This window comes from Myxocyprinus asiaticus, chromosome 41 (genome assembly GCF_019703515.2).
Source record: "Myxocyprinus asiaticus isolate MX2 ecotype Aquarium Trade chromosome 41, UBuf_Myxa_2, whole genome shotgun sequence".
NCBI classification, from domain to species: domain Eukaryota; kingdom Metazoa; phylum Chordata; class Actinopteri; order Cypriniformes; family Catostomidae; genus Myxocyprinus; species Myxocyprinus asiaticus.
Window position 1 is genome coordinate 28,928,342 of NC_059384.1, and position 21,476 is coordinate 28,949,817.

Consider the following 21,476-nt stretch of genomic DNA (forward strand, 5'->3'; position numbering starts at 1 on the left):
CAATTTATATAATGGCTTAATAAGGAACATCAGTGTTTGCATGGCTTTCTTGATTGATCCTGTCAAATGAAGATGCAACCTACAGTAGAGTACCTACAGAATGTAAATCCTCAACTAAAATGTTTAATTATTTTTATTTTTTTTACATAATTGTTGCTGCATTCATATTCAGCAGAATATCATCCCCTCTGATGGTTTCACAGGCTTCGGTTAAGAAATCGTGGGAAATACGTTCTGTATTTAGGGAAGCATTCTGAACGCTAGCCATTTGGTCACACGGTACACATACTGTCCTCCCTTTCAGTGTGAATATTGACTTTTTTTTCATGTCTTGATTGGCTCACGCAGAGCATGTGTTCACAGTAGGGCTTCTCTCATTGCAAGCAATATTTCCATTTCATTGGGACCCAACATTCGTGTTTATTCAGGTAAACTTTTATTTCAAATGTGACATTTCCTCATTGTATTATACAGGAAAGCCTTTATATCAATTTAACCTCTGAAAATCTGTTATGGCATGGTCGTTTTGCTCAAGATGACACAAGAGATTAACGCTGGTTTATGTAGTTTATTTCTTTCGGTGTACGGTCTAAAAAGTTTCATCTTCATGGAGACTGGAGACAGTTAGCATACAACTAGTCATTTCACAGCACCTCCAGGCCCATATCTGCTGAAACTCTGTTTACTCAGTCCGGACAAAATGAGGTTTAACAAACAAGATCAGTGATGCAGTCCAGTCCATTTGGCCCAATGAATCCACTGAGGCAGCTCTCAATAGAGAAGTCCAGTCAGAATCCAGTCTTGTGTATCAAAATGAAGCCACCAAAGACACACGACAGGAAACATGGCATTGCTTTCTTAAATTACTTCTTTCTTTTTTTTATCATAAGCTGAATATGCTAATAGTGGAGTTATCAAGCACAAATTTTTCAATCTTCCAAGTTTCTGGTTAATTTGATTCAGAATTCAAGAATTAAACCAAGTATTAGCCAAAAATTTGTACATCACAAGACAAAATATCATTGTGTTGTCCTTGCACTTCACAATACACCTAGCATGACAAATTTTAATGGTTGTGTTTGATGCACAAATGGACAGTCTTGATGCAAATGAGGTTCTACATGAGTGTTCTCTTAACACTTAAAAAATATACATTTGGTAATGTTCCAGAAAGAAAGAAGCAAACTATTTGGCCTTTAACCACCATAAAACTTGTTGGTTAAGTGTACATGATTGACTCATAATGACCTCTTTCAAACCTTAAATAAACTACCTCATAAGCTGAAAGTCAATATATTTGTACACGCCAACTGAATCCACTGCGGACACTAATAAAGTTAACCATGATGTTTGCTGGGGCTATTGATCTTAGTCAGGATAGAGACAACATTTAATTTGGTGCTAATGAAAATGAAGCTGTGAGGGATAGAAGTACAGTCTGTTCAATAGGTTCACTAGTTCACGTCTGATTTTTACAACCCATGGAGTTTTTTGATGCAGTGAAATTGTTGCAAAGATTTATTTTCAATGAGTCTGTTTACATGCATGTTCTTACACTGATTACAACATGTAAGGTCATGTAAACACCTTAAATAGTTTTCCTTTATTGTGGTAAGGTCAGAAATGGTTTATGCCCCCCAGAAAAACATTGGCATACGTAGATTTTTGCCCATTACCCCGACTTCGTGTTGCACCTTTATTGGCATTCTTACAGGATTATCCAATGTGCACGTCTGTTTACATTTTGACATCAAAAGCAGAAAATAATCAAATGATTACAAATCTCATGTAAACAGGTTTCTTACATTGTCAGTTTTGTTGAATAAGCTGATTTTTTATTGTTGTCAGTGTATTGCTGTGCTCGTAAATGTGCTCATTGTGCAACAGTAAAACCCACTGAATAAACAGTACTCCTATCCATCACAATTTTGTTTACATTTGTGTCAAATTAAATCCTGTCTACCCTGACTAAAGTTAATACGGTAAGGTCACTTCAGTAAAATAAATCAACAATAGGCTTAAATGTATGATTAGCTCCCCACTGGAAAGTTTGCATGACCAAGACTTGGTCCATTAACATCAGTCACATATCAGGGATGCATTGCGCACATGCAAAACAATACTCAAATAATGTGTGAATCTTAGAATAGAGGAACACCAACCCTTTGGTTCCAGTAACAGATGAAGGCACATTAAGCACAAACTAGGCTACATGGTAAGACTACACACCTCAGAAATCCCACATCCTAAACCAGTGGCTCTCAACTGGTGGATCTCGACCCAATATTGGGCCGCAGTTCTGTTCTAAAAGGGTCAGAGACAGTAGGGGGGAAAAAAACTGCTAAATGAAAATAATACGTATACAGCTGACCATATAATCATGTATAGTCAGCATAACAATTAAAATAGGCTTATGAACGGGAGGAGAAAACACTTCCCAAATCTTTTGTTTTTGAGGCCATGTGTCACACTCAACTGTATTTTGGTCGCAAATTCATTCGTCACTTTGTTAGAAGTTAGCCAAATTAGGAAGATGCCAACATGGACATGTTGCGTGACATGCGCTCATCCTCAAAAAAAAAAAACATTAATTAAACTATGAAAGACCCAGACTACATTTAATGCAGGTTACGTTTTTATCTGTGCTGGGTCGCCAAATGTTTCCAAGGTAAAAATCTGGGTCCTGAAGCAAAAAAATAAAAATAAAAAAAAGAAAGAGTGAGAACAACTGTCCTAAACAGCAAAATCAACTGTGTTTCCCTGCATTGAGCTTCACATTATTGACCGTAATCTCATATTTCCACTCTAACCTTAATATTTGCTGAACCAAAGTCTGCATGCTTCAGCATTTTTTCCATACACTCCCCAAAAAATCCCCATTCCTCAACTCTCGCCCCCAGTATGGCTCCATACAGCTGGGGAAGTAATCACGGTCATAGTGATCGTCCCCTGGAGGAGAGCCCAGATGATCACCCTCCTCGAGTCTTGAGAAAGGACTTCCATGTTGTTCCAATTTAAAACAGAAACATGCTCATGGAGATGTCCTCTCCAATGCCTGATCCTCCACAAATATCCTTATCTTCCAGGTTTTACATATACCATTGGAACACCTCTCAACACCCTCAGCTGTTTATCAACCTGATGAAAAATACACGGAAGCAGCAAGGCGGATCTTGATCGCCAGGCGAAGTAGGCTCTTCCTTGAACCCTAAGCTCACAATGCTTCTTTCAAACTGACGACAGCGAATCAAATGATGTATAACGGAATTGCATTGACCCACCTAGCTTCAACATGCATCTGCACATCTGAAAACTTGAGCTACTGTCAACCAAATGAGTGCCAAGCAAAACAAAGAGAAGGTTAACACCTGATGAAGCTTCAGACCAATATACCACCACTGATAACGAAAACGACAAAGACACACCCGTTACGCCAACTGAATTGTTACGTTAAACAGAAAAGTCCACTTTATTAGTAAAATACCGAATCATTAAAAAGACCTGTTGCGTGCACCAGTGTGGTTTATCTTGAATCTTCAGCTACAGCATCGCATTACAGGCTTGGATGACCTGCAACCCTTCCTGCGTTCATTCAAATAACTGTCTAGTAGAAGACAGCAATCACAGCTAAGACCTTCCAAATGGGGAAATATCATATTAAAGGCATAATATGATTTCTGAAAACAGTTTACAAGATGTATGGATAACAGATTTAGGACACATTGTCAAGGCTTGATGACAACAGTAGCAAACCGCAAAGTTCTGCAGCAATCTCGATTGTCAGAGAAGGAGAACTTCTGTAATTGTATTCCTCGTATAGACTTCACCCTCATTAAGGCTATTTAGGCAATAACTGAAGAATCTTAGAGCTTAAATCCAGCTTGAATTAAAGTTGGAAACATGCGGTCACTTCCTATTTCGATTACAGTTCAAGTTTCCTCCCACAATGATAGCCCAATCTCTCAGTGAGAATTTTAAAGTTTGTTACAAATCCTAGTCAATAAGTACATTTTGGTCACTGAGTTTTATTGTTTGAGCATTTTGCAGAAATATTGGTTCCTATTAAATACAATAGGTAGAGTCAATACCAATTGTTTTGCGTAGTTCAAGCAATGCAGGCAGAAACATACAATATTCAAGACCTCTGAAACAAATTGAGCGAAGTTCCTTAGCTGTTTGGAGAACAGTTAAAAAAAATTCAATAACAATACATTTTTGAAATAAACCAATGATAAATATATATATATATATATATATATATATATATATATATATATATATATATATATATATATATATATATAGCAAATTTCTGCGTGAATAAACGGGAGTTAATTGTCTTCTCTCCCTGTACCTCCCCTTCATGGAATGCTTGATATTCCCTGTCTGTCCGTTTGTCCTGATGAATAGTCTTTGTTAACTGGGTAGTCTTCTGACTGGGATCAGGAGGCAGCAAGAGCCTTGATCAGGTAGAGTTTGTCACCCTGTTCACTGGTGAAGATGGGCGCCTTTTTGTAGTGATCCACCAGCTCTTCCATTGTGTTGAACTTGCGCTGTCCAATGCAGTACAGGTTGTCCTTCATCTGGACTTTAAAATGCTTGTTTTTGGACTGAGCTTTCAGCGATATTGAAAAGTCATTGGGCTAAAGAAAATAAAGGGAAAGAAAGAGAGAAGAAAATTTGCTAATTTAATTGTTGAATGTCAAGTTATTCACTTTGTTCTTACATAAGCAGCTACCTTTTCTCCATCTGAGTCTACTCCTGTTCTGTCAAAGTTTCTATTTGCAATGTGTTTTTTGCAGAAGTTAAGTATTCTTAATAACCAATCTCCGTCATGTCTGTTGAGCAATGAAACAGCAACTGCGAATCAGAGACACTTACATTAGTCTAAAGTCCTATCAGTAATGACAACCGATCCTAATGTGCAAGTTTTATACAGTCTGATGCCCATTTGCTTTCTTTGTTAGAATAAGATATTTTATGCTAATGCCCACTATAGCGCTCCTTGTGGCAATGCTGAGAATGCATACGTCCATGGCGTTATGAACTGCAGTCAGATGCATTTCAGAACACAACAACAGATGAAATTGAGCTTAAGCAGCTAGAAGCTGTTTAGTTGACAATTGCATAGGTATGTTTCAGGCCTTAAAATGCTGTCTAGGTAGGCAGCTCACTAGGTTTTGGAACAGATCTATTGCAAACAAAATTTACAAAGTAAAAAAAATAAATGAGGGAAACTATGACATTCACTGCCCAATCCACTTAAAAATTAACATATTTCACAATCGTTACACTTTACCTAGTATGGAGTAGGGGTTTCCCTCAAATGAGGAAAAAGCTATCATAATTCTGTATACAAGAATGAGCATTTCTCTTCACTTACTGAGGACTCGCTGTCCCGGATAAGAAAGTCTCCCTCTGTGCCCCTCTGGTTGAGTGCCACCTCTGCTTGATGACGCGTCACCTTCCCGTAGTACCACTGCTTGCCGGCGAAGCGTCCACTGGATGAAGGCTCAATGTAGTCACAGTCAGGTGTGGGCGGCCCGGCCATGCTGGCCGAGTTGTGTGATTCCTGCAGCACAGTGACGTAGTTCTTCGGCACAAGTCCCATCTGCCCATCAGCTTTGCGACACTTCCACCACTCTGGATCGTTTTCTGGCTTCTCTACAACATCCATTACCTCCCCCTTCTCGAAATTCAACTCTTCGTCATTGCCCGAGCTAAATGGGTAGAGTGCCTGTACTGTGTGCAGTACTCGATTGCCATTCGCGCTATGAAGAACAGCAGCCAATTTCTCCGACAGACCAGCAGAGTCATTGCTTGCCGATCCATCTGCATCCTCCGTCACATAGTTGGATGGGAACCATCCCGAACGACCGTTGTAGCTCCCCCTCCACCACCCATCGCTACACTTCTCCATAACAATGACCCTCGTGCCCTTAACCAGCGACAACTCATCTTCCCGCTCCGCTGTGTAGCTGAATTTAACTAGTGCAGGAAGGTTCAGGTCGTACAGACGTTCGCTGTTGTCCGGGTAGAAGTCTGTGTCTGAGTTGGAGGCTGTTTCACGCATGCCTGTTTTCCGTTTTACCTTACCGATCCCTGCATTCAGACAAAAAAAAAAAAAGTACCATTAGGAGCTTCCCATGCAAGTAGTTGGTCAATGACATGCAACAAGTGTGACTGGAAGTACTGTTAAATCAAAGAGGCAATTTTACATTAAATGAGCAACAAAGACAGCTACACAATGCAGAGACTCCCAAAGGGAGTGCAGACAGTGAAGCTCACATGATCATCAATCTGATACAGTTGGATAATAGCAAAACAAAAACCAAAAAAAAAAAAAAAAAAAAACATACCACAGAAACTAAACTTTAGCATTTCATCACTGTTAGTATGAATGCCCTTAACTAATGAAGGATGGGATACTGCCTTGAATTTGGCCAAAACATAATTTGGTTAGCATAATTTTGCTAGCTATCTTTTGGAACAGCCTTTGTTTCAGGAGTGCACCTGATACCTTGCCTAGGTATGCAGCATAATAGGAACAGAGCGATTTCATGAGCTTTTGCAAAGTAAAAAAATAAGTGGTACTATGATGTTTACTGCATATCTGCCCATTTCAAAAATATCACATTTCACAACACTTACACTTCCTAAGAAATGAAGTCAGCCTCATTTCCAGCCTAAAGCCAGGTTCCCACTGTACGATTTTGGCCACGATTTTGCTGCCAGAAACAAATGTTCTAGATTCATCATGTTGTAGGGTAAAATCGGCAGTATTTGATCGCTTGGTGTGACATTCACCACCAGTCCATTTATTGCCCTTGTGATCAATCTTTTTGTGCTGCAGTCATGCAGTGTGACTGCTTCAATAACAGCCATATGAGATTAAACACGCCATCAACACTGTCGATTGGTAAGATTGGGACCAAAGTCTTGGCTTCAATGTGAATCGTACAGTCCGACATAATGGCTTTTAACCCAAGATCTCACTTAAGATGGCATGCTAGTCTTATCTAGTTTAAGCTGGTCTACCTGGGTTCCCAGCTTTACCAGCTGTCAAGTGGCCCTTTAAAACCAACAGACCTGCCTGACCAGTCTGGGAGACCAGCCAAGACTATCAAATCACCTTAGTCTGGTTTAAGCTTATTCATGCTTGTCAAAATTATCTGTGAAACCAAAGAGCATTGTGGTTTGATACAGGCACCAACAGGCAGGGCATGAGTGAAAGGCAAACTTGTCCAAACAAATGTTACAGTGCAGTGAGGCTTGTTTTCAGACTGACAGGGTACAGTAGCTAACAGCTCGCGCCTGAACAACGTGTCCTCTCTTAGTAAACATGGGTGCCGGAGAATAGCCAGACTGGTTCGAACTGACAAAGTCTACAGTAACTCAGATAACCGCTCTGTACAATTGTGGTGAGAAGAATATCATCTCAGAATGCTATTCTGTGATGTAGGTTGGCGCTGTTTTGGCAGCACGAGGGGGACCTACACAATATTAGGCAGGTGGTTTTAATGTTGTGGCTGATCAGTGTATGGTTGTCATTCATTAACATGGTGGGTGATTCTCAGGAAACATGTCAAAAAATGTCCTGGTTATATCAAACCACAAAATCAATACAAAAAAATATATTAAATTGTATTTTGGATAAAGAAAATTAAGCCTACATTTAAGACCATAACATTTTTTGCATCGTGATATTATTTTCAGAACACAAGCATATTTTACCACATAATTCTCATTATCGGAACACGTCTGTATGTTTTACTTTTAATATTCCCATTGTTTTCAATGATAATTCATGTATAACTGTAACACACACTTCTTTTTCTTTTTTTTTTTTTACTGTATTATAGTAATAAAATAATGCTGTTGAACGATGATTGTACCACCACAGTGCTTTTTGGTAAGGCATGTGATGATGAGCAAGAGTTTTTATCTGTCCTCTGAGGTTCTGATAGGGCTGTTGCACCTTTTTGCCAAGTGGACATTCCTTCATGGTAACACTATTCACAAACACTCGCCAAACCCGCCAACATGGTCAATAGGCCTCAGGGTCAAATATTCCCCTGTAATCCTCCAGTCCAGCCCACTTGGCTGGACCTAACACGGTCAGACAAGACGGAATTGTCGGCAGTGTCCGTGACCCAACCCCAACAGTCAGTGACTCATTCCCTCCCCATGGAGGAGGATGCTGGGTGTGGTGATCATTCCAGTGCATTGTGGGACGTCTGTTCATATTTGTAATTTTTTCTGAATACTAGATTTACACCACAGCTGGATCTGAACCATAGTGAATTAAGTGGCAACTGATAAATATCCTTGAGATAACCTGACTTGATTTCATTTTGTGTATCACAAATGAGTTGATTCTCTGAAACAGTTGGGTTGTCACACTGTGTAAATGTAAGAAACCACTGATATCAATTTATTTCCAGAGTGGCAAACAGTAAACTCTGTGTATGTGTTTTGTGTATTGACTTGCAGGCAACAGAGGGATTAGGGGGGATAGGAAAGCACCACTTTCAGGGTTAGGAAATGTAATTTTTTGCCGAATGCTGAATTTTACCAGCTCCTAAGTAAGTGTTTATGAATTGATAATCTGCAGTTATACACATGATTTGTGTTAAAGTGAATTAAAGTTGTTGCTGTAGCGCCTTCAGTGTTCATTTCACCTTTACAATGTGTTTCACAAGCCACAGAAAAATCATTTTGCAAAAACGTAAGTATAGTAACGTAATTTCTTGTCAGTGGCCAATCCGAGACATCTTGCCCAACACCTTGGTTGATAGATGAGGAAAAATTACCCACATTCAGCAGTGGCAGTAATTTCCCAGCAAATCTCCAACCCTAAATATGAACACCAGTAATAGTGATGCTTGTCTTAGCAAACACCACTGTGACAGATGTGTTGCTACTTTGAAGGAGGAAGCGGGAGCCGGGAAAACAATCCAACGTGAGTTTTTATTTTCCTGCTTTTCAGCATAACATAAATAATGGCACACACGATCACTGCTGCGTGTGTCTCTTCCTCTCCACTCCGGCAGTCTGGACACCCTTTTTATCCCTCTCCAGCTCTCACTGAAACACAGAACAGCTGTTAGAGATAATTTCCCACAGGTGTCAATCCTTACCGTTCTTCCTCTCCTGGCCTCGCTCTCCACAGATGTCGCTTGGCCACACCCACATCACCACAACCACTAATAAACGTTTTAGAATGTGTTTATGAATCTACTGCTCATAGAACAAAACACATTGTGTGGAACCATGGTGTGTTTCCTGAACGAAGGATGCTCGGGAAGGAAGCCAAATGCTTTTGTATAGCCATACCTCAAAGCCCCCACATCAATGTCTGTTTTATTTACCTCTCTATTATTACTCATAAAAGCTCATTTAAGTTTCCTAAAACTGGCATCAAGAAAAAAAAGAAAAAAAACCCAGTAAAACAGCTTAAAATTCAACAGAACGTGACTCAACTAAAACAGTCTCCCATTTGCCCGCCCAACAGATTTCATCCACTTCCTCTCCATTTGAGTCTTTCCTCTGAGTGCAACATGAGCTGACTTAAATTAGTAGTTTCCTCTGGTCTGTTCATCCTATTGTTCGCTATATTAGTGCTGTACTCTAGGACTGGATAAAAAATATAGATATTCCAATGCATCTTCTTTCGAACGATCTTGATATAGACTCTTAAATCCTAAGATCGATCTTTTCCTATATGCACAACTCTCTACAATGAGAGTAAATCACTCACATAGAAGACCAAATTTCGTGCTACGTGACTAAAAGTGCCTGTGATTAGCCTTTGGCCGTTGAATGTTCAGATTTCACTCAATAGTGATCGGCCAAAGACGAAATCCACGCAATCCATTTGTCATTGAATAAAAATGTCTCCTTTTGTTCTTTACAGTCAATTGTTGATCAAAAAACAACAAAACAAAAATGTAATTCTTTTCATGAATAGCACAGATGAGGTAAAAATTCCATTCAAGTCCTCTCTAGTAATATGCACTTATTTACAGACGCTCTTTACAGAAATTTACAGCCGGATGTCTTAAAGAGAAAGTATCGTTTTTTTAGCATGTGTTCTACAAATCAATGTAAATACTTGTAAATAGTATAAATTATGCATTAAAAAATAAACATGTAACAAAATATAATATATGCAATATAATATATTTATTGATGGAATACTACAGCTAAATGTGACCAAAATGATCAAAAAGCTAAGAAAATATAATTAGTAAAATTTATATTTTCATACTGTACCTAGTTAGGAGGTCCCTGAATAATTAACAATAATTAATCAAATAATGAAATGAAAGGATTGAATACAAAACTCATGAGAACCATTAACTGTGTCTGTACTATGGTATAGTGATGGTATCCAATTGGTAATCCAATGGCCCAGAATGGCTGCCAAGTAAATCAACATGCCTTGACTCAGGGACTACCATGTTGAGTGGTGACATGTCCAAAAAACAGGGTAATACCATGGTATTTTAATGAACAACACCTCTGAAAAACTCTTTTTGTTTTCCTTTTTTTTATTTTTAAAGGTAGACAGCTTACCAGCAACCTGCTGATTAGACTGTGCCACCTGAAAATTTAACAATAAACTTGCTTTAGGTATATTTACAATACACCTCTGAGCATGTATGATGGAGAATATAGATATGAGGAAAACAGTGAAAAAAGAACATTTCTAATCTTAAATGCTGAACTCAAAGTGGAGCGGAAATCAAGACATTCTTTCAGCTCAAGAGAGCCGAGACATCAATGGACCTCCAGCAGCAGTAACTGTAAACCACAAAGTGCAGCAACTGCCTTAATCTTACTGTCTGTGTGACAGAACACTTGCTTGATGTACAAATAAAACAAAAACAAACTTAAGAAAGAGACCTCAAAAATCATTTTAATATATATAACCTCAACAACGTTGATAATGTAATGCAAAGACAGATTCATCCAAAGAAATGTCCAGGGCATATTTAACTGAGAAAACAAAAGAGGACCGTAAGAAACTGTATTTTGCATAAATAAAATAAAGTCTACTTTGAGCAGGACATGTTGTCACACTATGTTACTTGCCGTTAAAGGGTCATGAAATCTCAAAATAATGTTTTTGAGATGTTAACAGTTATGTTGACATTGCACGTCACTGAAAACAATGATAGCACTCATTATGTTTAACACTAAGGGAAAGTGCCGTGATTAATCTTTTGCTTCTTTGAGCTATTTCGTTCTTCCGGTATTAAAAACGAAAGTTGAAACAATGTTACAAAATGTAAGGTATATTTGTAAAGTCTGAGACATGATTAGTAAGAGAGTATGCATCTACGCAGTTAGATTCAGGGCGTTTCTCCACATTAATCATGAGAAGGAACGCTTCTGTCCAATCACTGCACTGCCTCATGCATGAGCTCGCATTACAGCAGAGAATTCAAAATGACACGCGGGCATGACAGTGGTTCCTGGTCATCGCAAGTTCAAAGTTAACTCGTGGAACTCACTGTATGAGAGCGGACTTTTACACTAAATGCTGTGGTGAAATCAAAATCACACGTCAGAATGGACTGCAGTCTATAATTGGACCAGAGCGAGCATGTTTGTTGGCTGCAGTTCTGCTACTCTAGTGCTCCAAACATGTAGTAGAGTTTGTTTAAGTGCAGATATTCAATTCTCCTCCGTACATCTAATCATGGACAGGATAATATGACGGCTTGTTCAAGTCATGTCAAATCTCTTTTTGGTATCATGTGAAAGTTACCGCGCTTGAGGCCTACAGGGTTTACTGGTGTTCCGTTGTCAGTTGAAACATTGGATCACTTCACACAAACAAGGATAGTAAGCAATTTTAAATCACACTAGAGTCATGTTAACACGAATTGTGGCTGTACTTTAAACCTTGACCACGTTTACATGCACTTAAGAAAATGTTTTTTTCCAGGGTTTTTGCAGAAAGCAACATTCTGAAATGTCATGTAAACAAGAACACTGGTTTCCTTACACCGCTTGGGGATTAAGAGAAAGCTCACCTAAAACACGTAGGTCTCTCCTCAAGAACGCAGCTTAATGTGACCACGTAAATGAATAAGCGGCATTCTGATGGGTGTTTGAAGAGTGCACATGTGCATGAACAGACCAGATAACACATCATAGGATGGAGCCAAATAACAAGTCAACACAGAGGAAAGAATTCAACAATTCTTGGAGTAGAGTGGAAAAAGCACATACTGTACACTATAAAATATACCCATTTATACACACCAATGTAAAATATTGATGGCCCCACTTATATGACACGTTCGCTTATATGCGCTCCTACAGTGTTTTACGTAAGAGGGAAACCCCACTATTACAGTGCAATTCCGCTGCAGGTTGCGGTGCAAAGTTAAGGAAACAAACACAGCAACTCTGGAATATCTGTACATAAAACAAAGCAATGGAGAATAAAATAGTGAAGTCTTATTCAGATGCCATGTTTGTTATTTACACAAGCGTTGCGGGGAAATAACGTTGCTGTGGAGAAAGCTGCTTACTGGCTGAGCCGCGTGTATATGGGAGTAAAGAGTTGCTTATACAGTCCATGCAAACCGGGACGCTGCTTCCTCGCAATAACCCGCTTTCTCGAAATAAGCCGCTTTCTGGTGTCTATATAAATGTAGTCACTGTGTAGGTAATGTTTTGTGTATAGGACCCGTTTACTCTCATTATATGTGCCTTACTGAACACAATAGAAAGTATTTTCCCTGTCTTAATGCCGTCTTAACTTTTATTAAACCCAAAACATACCTTGTAAGAATAAATATCTATGAATTTGTTTCAAAGCAGTCCATTTTTGAGTGCTATTCTCACTTCATTCTCAAAAGTGTGAACAAAACATCCAAATCTTTGCAAACTATTCTATCATCTTCACACATTTACACTTTTGTCCCATATACAGCAAAGTTCCCCCACATTTTTTTGCTTTTGTCTCCTTTACATTGATGTTCAGCCATTGCTATCGAGAGTGTGTTGTAAGCCTGGAGCCTAGTTAGTTGTTGTGCTTGACCCCCTCCCATATAATTTAGGGATGCACAGACACCATTTTTTCTCTCCCGATCCGATTTCGATACCTAAACTCACGGAATCGGCCGATACCAGTATTTTTAGAGTATCTATACTTCAAATTTTTGGCCAAAATTTCAGTGCAACCCTAATGAGAAGTTTTTTTTTTTAAATATGTCTTGATTATACGGTTTACTTTCATTTCACACTTCTCTTTTCATGTTCCAAAAGAAAATAAACAAAATTGTTAACTGACTGGGTCTAACACTCTACTAAAGATCACCTATCACTTCCTGTTTTCATCTTGTGCACTAGAATTTGGATTAAAATTTTGTGCTGTCCCTCTCACAAAATGAAGTTATTCTGTGTTGTTTTCCACCAGAGAGGAAGAGTTGACAGGCTTTATAAAAAAGTAAGTGGCATTGTGGGAAGTAGAGAAAAACAGACGGATGGGCTGACGCTGCAGTGAATCAACAATCCCGGTTTTTCTCACTTCCTCCGGCACAGGCTCCAAAGATCTGAGGAGAAATCTGTCTCGAATTAGACCACTTCCGCTACAAGCAGAGGCCGAGTGACAGGAAACAGAAAGGGTGAGTAGAAAGAGAGGATGCAGAACACTCATACCACTTCACAAGAAATGTTTCATTGTTGGTTTTTCAAATGAATTAATGAATAGTTCACCCAAAAGGGAAAATTCTGTCATCATTTACTCACCCTCATGCCATTCCAAACCCACATTACTTTTTTTCCCATGGAACACAAAATGTTCAAATGTTTTGAAGAATCTCTAAGTAGAGGTCGACCGATTTATAGCCGAGGATGATAAATGATAAAAATGTTTAATTATTGGCATCGGCTGATTTGTAACCTGAAGCGACTGAGACATGTAAACGACCAGTTAGGCAGACGTGTTCGAGCTCATAAAGTGCTTGCCTGTTTCATTCTCCCTCTCTCTTCTCAACAGTCCCCTGTAAATTTTAACTGTCTGGTCTAATGATAAAAAGCCAAATATCAATAAAACTAATATCATATATCATCTGCAAATATGTACATATCTCATTTAAACAGATGTAATAAACAAACTTCACAAAACTTGAGAAAATCCAGCATCCTGTGGAGCACTCATTTATTTACCTTTAAAGCACGTATTCTAACAACCTCTCCTCAGCAGTTCCCTGTCACTTTTAACTTTCTTGTCTAATGATAAAAAAGGCAAACATCAATAAATCTTCTATTATATACCATCTGCAAATATGCAGATATCTCATTTAAAAAGATGTAATTCACGAACCTCACAAAAATCCAGCGTTTTCTTCCTGTCGAGCAATCATCTAATATCTTCCTCTGAAGCACGTATTCTATCAGCCAGAATCAAAAACTTCAAGATCAAAAGTTCCTCTGATTCACGAATCATGATGGTCACTCTGTGACAATCCAAACTGTCAGGAGATCGCTGCTCACGCTGGATCCACACGAGCGCGTGAGTGCAACTTCAAAGTAAAAGTTGTGAGTAAATGTCTTATTCACTATGCACTGTATGTACAATTTGTTTAATCTGTATTTTTTTAGAAAATGCGATTGCTAACGTGGACATGCCATCCATGGTTACAGGACTACTGTGTGTACTGTTATTTCCTTCTTCCTAATATATTAACAATTTCTTCATGTGCAAATAAATGACTAAACTCTGATGACTAAACTGAAATCAGAAGAAACTGCTATCTACCATTTTAAAATACAATATTGTTTTTTTTTTTTTTTAGATTATTTTATTAAGTTTTGTGTGAAATTGAGTAAATATAGTGCTAAATAAGAGTTTATAATTTTTTTTTGCAATTTTATGTTTATGTTATTCACTATATTAAACTGTGAAATACATCGGCATTGTATCAGCCTATCGGCCATCCTGCTCTCTGGATATCGGCATCAGCCATTAAAAAACCCATATCAGGGGGCCTGGGTAGCTCAGCAAGTAAAGACGCTGACTACCACCCCTGGAGTCACGAGTTTGAATCCAGGGCATGCTGAGTAACTCCAGCCAGGTCTCCAAAGCAACCAAATTGTCCCGGTTGCTAGGGAGGGTATAGTCACATGGGGTAACCTCCTCGTGGTCGCTATAATGTGGTTCGCTCTCAGTGTGGCGCGTGGTGAGTTGTGCGTGAATGCCGTGGAGAACAGCGTGAAACCTCCACACGTGCTGTGTCTCCGCAGTAACACGTTCAACAAGCCACATGATAAAATGCGCGAATTGAGGGTCTCGGACGTGGAGGCAACTGAGATTCATCCTCCGCCACCCGGATTGAGGCGAGTCACTACGCCACCACGAGGACTTAGAGTGCATTGGGAATTGGGCATTCCAAATTGGGGAGAAAAAGTGGAGAAAAAAACAAACAAACATATCGGTCGACCACTATCTCTAAGCTAATCTTACAATTTACAACAATACAGTCAAATAAGATAGGGGTGTCAAGCTCCAAAAATGACAAAAAAGCATGATAAAAGTATCTTTACAGTGGTCCATAAGACTCATGTACTATATTCCAAGTCTTCTGAAGCCAGTCTATAGCTTTCTGTGAATTACATACCAAAATGTCATTGTATGGAAAATAGCAGAATGAACATTTAGCTAAACTTCTTATTTTGTGTTCAACAGAAAATGAGACAGAACTTTCCTTTTTGGGTGAACTATTCCTTTTAGATACTCAATTTTTCATGCACTACAAACTATATACCTAAACTCCTAAACCACGACCACAGGCGGTGCTTTCTTTTAAGATATTAAAAGAACAAATTAAAATGTTGTATTGGACAGTAAACTGTTCTTTACTGTACAGGTACTGAAAGAGGCATGTCGGGCCCTTTGAAAACACGTCAGTGAATCCATAAAGGATACAGCCGCTGTAGAAAGTAATAACATATTCATCCAGTAGTTCAACCCAGAAGAGATAAGTGCTTCATCAATCAACTATGGCAGTAATGATGACACACTGCTCTCATTGTTTCTCCAGAAAGCCACTGTTGCCCAACTGCAGACCACTGACATGAGGAAACCCCCCATGACAGCATTCCCTTAAAGGAGCAGTTCACCCAAAAATAAAACTTATGTCATTACTTAGTTAGTCATATCATTCCAAACCATTATGCTGTTATTTTTTTTCCACCCAAAGTTGACATTTTTGAACCATAAAACAGTTAATTGTGACCATGTCTGTCAAATTCCAAAAAAAAAAAAAAAAAGTTTATTTGATATTTTGCTTACATATGAAATTAATTCTCTCCCAGCTAATGCTGTTAATTATACAGGGGACCTTCTAACTAGGTACAATATGAAAATATTAATTTTACTAAACATATTTTATTAGTTTTTCATCATTTGTCACATTTTAGCTTTTTAAAAATGAACAAATCAATGTATTTAATTAATAAATTTGATATTATATTGCATGTATTATATTCTGTTACATGTTTATTGTTTAATTGCATAATTTGTACTGTTTACAGGTATTTACATTGATTTATTGAACACGTGCTAAAAACCGGTACTGTCTCTTTAAGGAAACCCGGTATTTCTGTAAACATCATCTTTAATTTAGCGCATATTAACGAGAGACGACTCAAATGGCTTTATCTCATCTGTGATTAGAATTAAATGTTTATTTTTTGATATTTTTGATCAACAACTGACAAGAGACATTATTCAAAGACAAATTGGTTGCGTGGATCTCGTCATTGGACACACAATATATGGAACAACTTTTACTCTCAACACGCAGTGAAATGATCTCACTGCTGAATACTCCACCGCTATACTACACAATCATAGGTGAGTGAAATCTAAACATTTATCAACCCATGTCCAAATATAGCCTACACATTTTAAGGCGCATAGCGCGAAATTTGGTTGCAAATGCGAGTGATTTCCTCTCATTGTAGTGGAGGGTTGCACATAGAGTAAAATATTGATCTTGGGATTTAAGAATCGATATCGAGATCGATATCGGTCTCCTAGAGATGAACGTAGTTTGGTGCAAAAAGTGCAAATTAATCCCAGAACAACAGCAAAGGACCTTGTGAAGATGCTGGAGGAAACAGGCAGACAAGTACCTATATCCACAGTAAAACGAGTCCTATATCGACATAACCTGAAAGGCTGCTCAGCAAGGAAGAAGCCACTGCTCCAAAAACGCCATAAAAAAGCCAGACTACAGTTTGCAAGTGCACATGGGGACAAAGATCTTACTTTTTGGTCCTCTGGTCTGATTAAACAAATACTGAACTGTTTGGCCATAATGACCATCTTTATGTTTGGAGGAAAAAAGGTGAGGCTTGCAAGCCGAAAAACACCATCCCAACCGTGAAACACGGGGGTGGCAGCATCATGTTGTGGGGGTGCTTTGCTGCAGGAGGGACTGGTGCACTTCACAAAATAGATGGCATCGTGAGGAAGGAAAATTATGTGGATATATTAAAGCAACATCACAAGACATCAGCCTGGAAGTTAAAGTTCGGTTGCAAATGGGTCTTCCAAACGGACAATGACCCCAAGCATGCCTCCAAAGTTGTGGCAAAATGGCTTAACAACAACAAAGTCAAGGTATTGGAGTGTCCATCACAAAGCCCTGACCTCAATCCGATAGAAAATTTGTGGGCAGAACTGAAAAAGTGTGTGCGAGCAAGGAGGCCTACAAACCTGACTCAGTTACACCAGTTCTGTCTGGAGGAATGGGCCAAAATTCCAGCAACTTATCGTGATTAGCTTGTGGAAGGCTACCCAAAACGTTTGACCCAAGTTAAACAATTTACTAAATACCAACAAAGTGTATGTAAACTTCTGACCCACTGAGAATGTGATGAAAGAAATAAAAGCTGAAATAAAAAATTCTCTCTACAATTATTCTGACATTTCACATTCTTAAAATAAACTTTTCCTAACTGACCTAAGACAGGGAATGTTTTCTACGATTAAATGTCAGGAATTGTGAAAAATTGAATTTAAAAGTATTTGGCTAAGGTTATGTAAACTTCTGACTTCAACTGTATTATATATATTATTCATTGATTATCTTTCCCAAAAAAAAAAAATCCCCTAAAGCTTGTGTTTTACCCACTCAGTTACATCCATCACATTCAGTTACGTTCGGCAAATCCACTGAAGCTCGTGTCTAGCCATACTGAAGTCCAGAATAAAAAATTTTTAAAAATTTGCGCATCTACATCATTGATGGCAATACAGCATTGGTTCTAGCGTGTGTAGTAACCAAACATAACGCGTAGTGCTGCAACTATTAGTTATTTTAAAAATCAATTATTTCTTTGATTAATTGGATTAAAATGGCAATTGTTATATAAAAAAAAAAAATTATAAATCTAAATTTACTTTTGTACGCTATACAGTGTGTACAAAAAAACTCATTGCCCTCACTTTCTCTGTTACGTTTCATTGACATGGATGCACACATGCTCACTCAGTCAAGTCTTTGTCTTTACCACAAGCGAGTTTCTGTTAAACAGTTTTTCGAAATGGAAAGTTTTATTTCCCCCACTTCCAACTCGTTTCAGCCATTTTTCAAATGAGTTTTATCAAGTAAACACATTTTTTACTCTTGTAAAGTGAGGTCACAAACAGGGCTTCTCTGTGCGTGGCGCACATACTCGACTAGTCAATAATTAAATTAGTTGCCGATTATTTTCTTTAACGATTATTAGCAATTTTATTGATTAGTTGTAACACCATTTTTTAATTCTGGATGCGAACACAGGCTAGATGCATGCTAACGTATAGCTTAAAATAGCACAAATCGTATGAACTACTTGAATGGCGCTTTTATTTTTTCCTTTTTGGAGCTTGACAGCCATAGTCACTATGAAATGTCATTGTATGCAAAGAGCTGTGTAAATATTCTTCAAAGATTTCTACTTTTGTGTTCGACATAAAAAAGAAAGTCATGTGGGTTGGTAATCACAGGATTATAATTTTTGGGTGAACTATTCCTTTAACTCTCCTTTAACTATAGAAAAAAACAACAACATCTTAGTACGAGAAGAAACTGTAGGTTTCCAAAGTAAAACTTGATTAAAGCAGCATTGTGCCGAGCAAGAAATTTCTGGTTGAATGTAACAGGAGAGTTTGTGTGCACAAGCAAGAGTTGAAGTTCTTTGCACTCTGTTTATTGCAGCGTGTTTATGTGCGTGTGAAGTGCAATTACAGGTTTTTCAGTCCTGCCCGCACAGCTGCTCCACTAACAGACACAGAGGGGGGGAGGAGACATTTCCAAGCCAACATGTCTACTCCTTTATATTTGGTTTCCAAACAAATCAAGAAAAATGGAAGTGTATCCAAAAGACTCCAAACAGCAGAGAATTTGAAAAAGGAGGAAAGACAGAGTGCGTGTGTGGGGTTGGGGTTAGTGACAAATTCCCACCCAGCTCAGATGGAGGAAAAGCCTTTCAAACTTCTCTAATCCCACTGAGAACTTCGAGATACAAACACTAGCAAAACTTTTAGCATTAAGTCAACTTTCTACATTTACAAGATAGTTATAAGTAAGAAATGGTGAAAAAAAGTGGCAAAACTCACGAAAGATATGTTTGAAGAGGTTAGCCATATCCATTTTGGGCTATCCCCGACGAGTCGGCACTTCCCTCTGCAGCTGTGCAGTTATTCCATGTGAAACACCCACCAGCAAGTGAACTGCTCACTGCCTGATCCACACACAAGCTGCCTGACCATGTGACCAGTGTGAGCCAATCACAGTCAATCACTCCCTTACTCTAACTAGTTTGTCCCCCCAAAACACAGTCACCATAGGCGCCATGAGTAAGCTAAGTAGGCAAGCCTGACTGCCAATATCTGCCTTATATCAATTTTTTGGACTGCACCTCCAAGGTTTTATATTCATTGACAAGAGCAAGTTTGCAAAGAAACTCACAGATAATCTGCACACAGCCTGTTCACACAAATAAAAAAGTACTTGGACATGTATCATGGTACTCCAAGGTACTTTAAGGATACTACAGTACTAACTTGCAAACTCATCATCAATTTCATTCTTGAAGTACAAAAACCTCTAAAATGTATGTGTATGCATCCTGTGCACGGAGCTCTAAAATACCAGTCCTATGTTGTTATACCTGTGCCTTGCGACCAGCTTCAGTAAATCCTATATGACCCCCTTGTGGTCTCCCAATGCTATTACGGCAGACATTCATTAGAAGACCTACTGAGTGAACTGGAAAGCACGCAAATTAGACCATTAATTTAAATGTCGGCTAATGTTAATATATCGATATAATAACGTGCCGATCAATAATTGATATATCGATATTTTATGACATGCCTATAAGTAACAAATAGATAACCCAAACTGTTCTGTGTTTTTCAACCAATGGAACTGTTTATGGGGTTCAAGAGAAGTGTCATAGCTGAAGCCAATTTAAAAGGAAGACACTTCTACTCTCAGGCAATCTGTGTACTGTGGACAACTGTGCATCTCGAGGTGAGGAGGTGAAGACATACACACAAAACAAAGCCACAAAGACAGTGATAGAGAGATCAGATCTAGGGCCATCAACACACAAGTTTCACTGTACACCTTTAGAAACAAGCCCCACTTCCTGTTCCCATATACAGAGAGCAGAGTCCCACCCTCCAGCTTACTACCACAGAAACAATGTTTAGACTACACTGATTTAGATTAGATTAAAGAGCAAACATGCTGCTCGCATGCATCTAACAGACATGAATCTTTATTTCCATGGAAACATCACACCAAATATTTAATAGCAGAAACCTGTGGTATAAGAAATTAAAAAGCTTAAGGAAAATTTGAAATAGTAAACCTGAAAAATAATAATAATAATAAAATATGGGTATGAAAGTGAATTTCACTTTCAAAAAGAAAATGTCTTAGTCATATTTCAGCGCGCAAAAAAAAAAAAAAAAAAAAAATTACATTATATTTTACAAAGAAAATTAAGTCTAGTTTATAACCATTAACATTGTTTTGCATTGTGACATTGTTGTCTTAATTAAGTACATTGTCCCTCAATTTTTGACTACTGTAATTCAGTAATTAACATCACCATATCCGGACACATAGAATTTATTTTTAATTTAATCAGCATATATTAAAGTTTAGTACAACAAATACTTAAAATTATGTATAATTACAATTGTACTTTTTGAAATGTACAAATTAACTTCGCAACTATTATTTTTTTCACATTACAGTAATAAGAATAAGATTATTTCTCAATACAGTATCAAAACAATAATGCCAAAGAAAAAAATCTAATTGGTTCTTAAAAATAATCACTTTAATGATGCAATGTTTTTTTTCTTGTTTGATTTTGGGGTAATGTATTGGAGCTTAATGAAAATGTACTATGAACTTTAACACCAGAGCAGAAACAATATTTAC

General features: G+C 38.1%; 1 protein-coding gene across 3 annotated transcripts in view; it reads right to left on the reverse strand.

The window, feature by feature from the left end:
- Positions 1-553: 553 nt before the first annotated feature.
- LOC127431977 (cytoplasmic protein NCK1-like) overlaps positions 554-21,476 on the reverse strand; it is a 64,504-nt gene continuing 43,581 nt past the window's right edge. For 2 of the 3 annotated variants that reach the window (XM_051682682.1, XM_051682681.1), the window contains exons 4-5: positions 5,384-6,102; positions 554-4,643 (exon numbers count right to left, since the gene is read on the reverse strand). In XM_051682682.1, the coding sequence (XP_051538642.1) occupies positions 4,443-4,643; positions 5,384-6,102 (920 nt within the window). In that variant the 3' untranslated portion in view covers positions 554-4,442. Of the gene's footprint in view, positions 4,644-5,383; positions 6,103-19,633; positions 19,762-21,476 lie in introns of those variants that run through there. The other variant, XM_051682684.1, reaches the window with a different exon arrangement.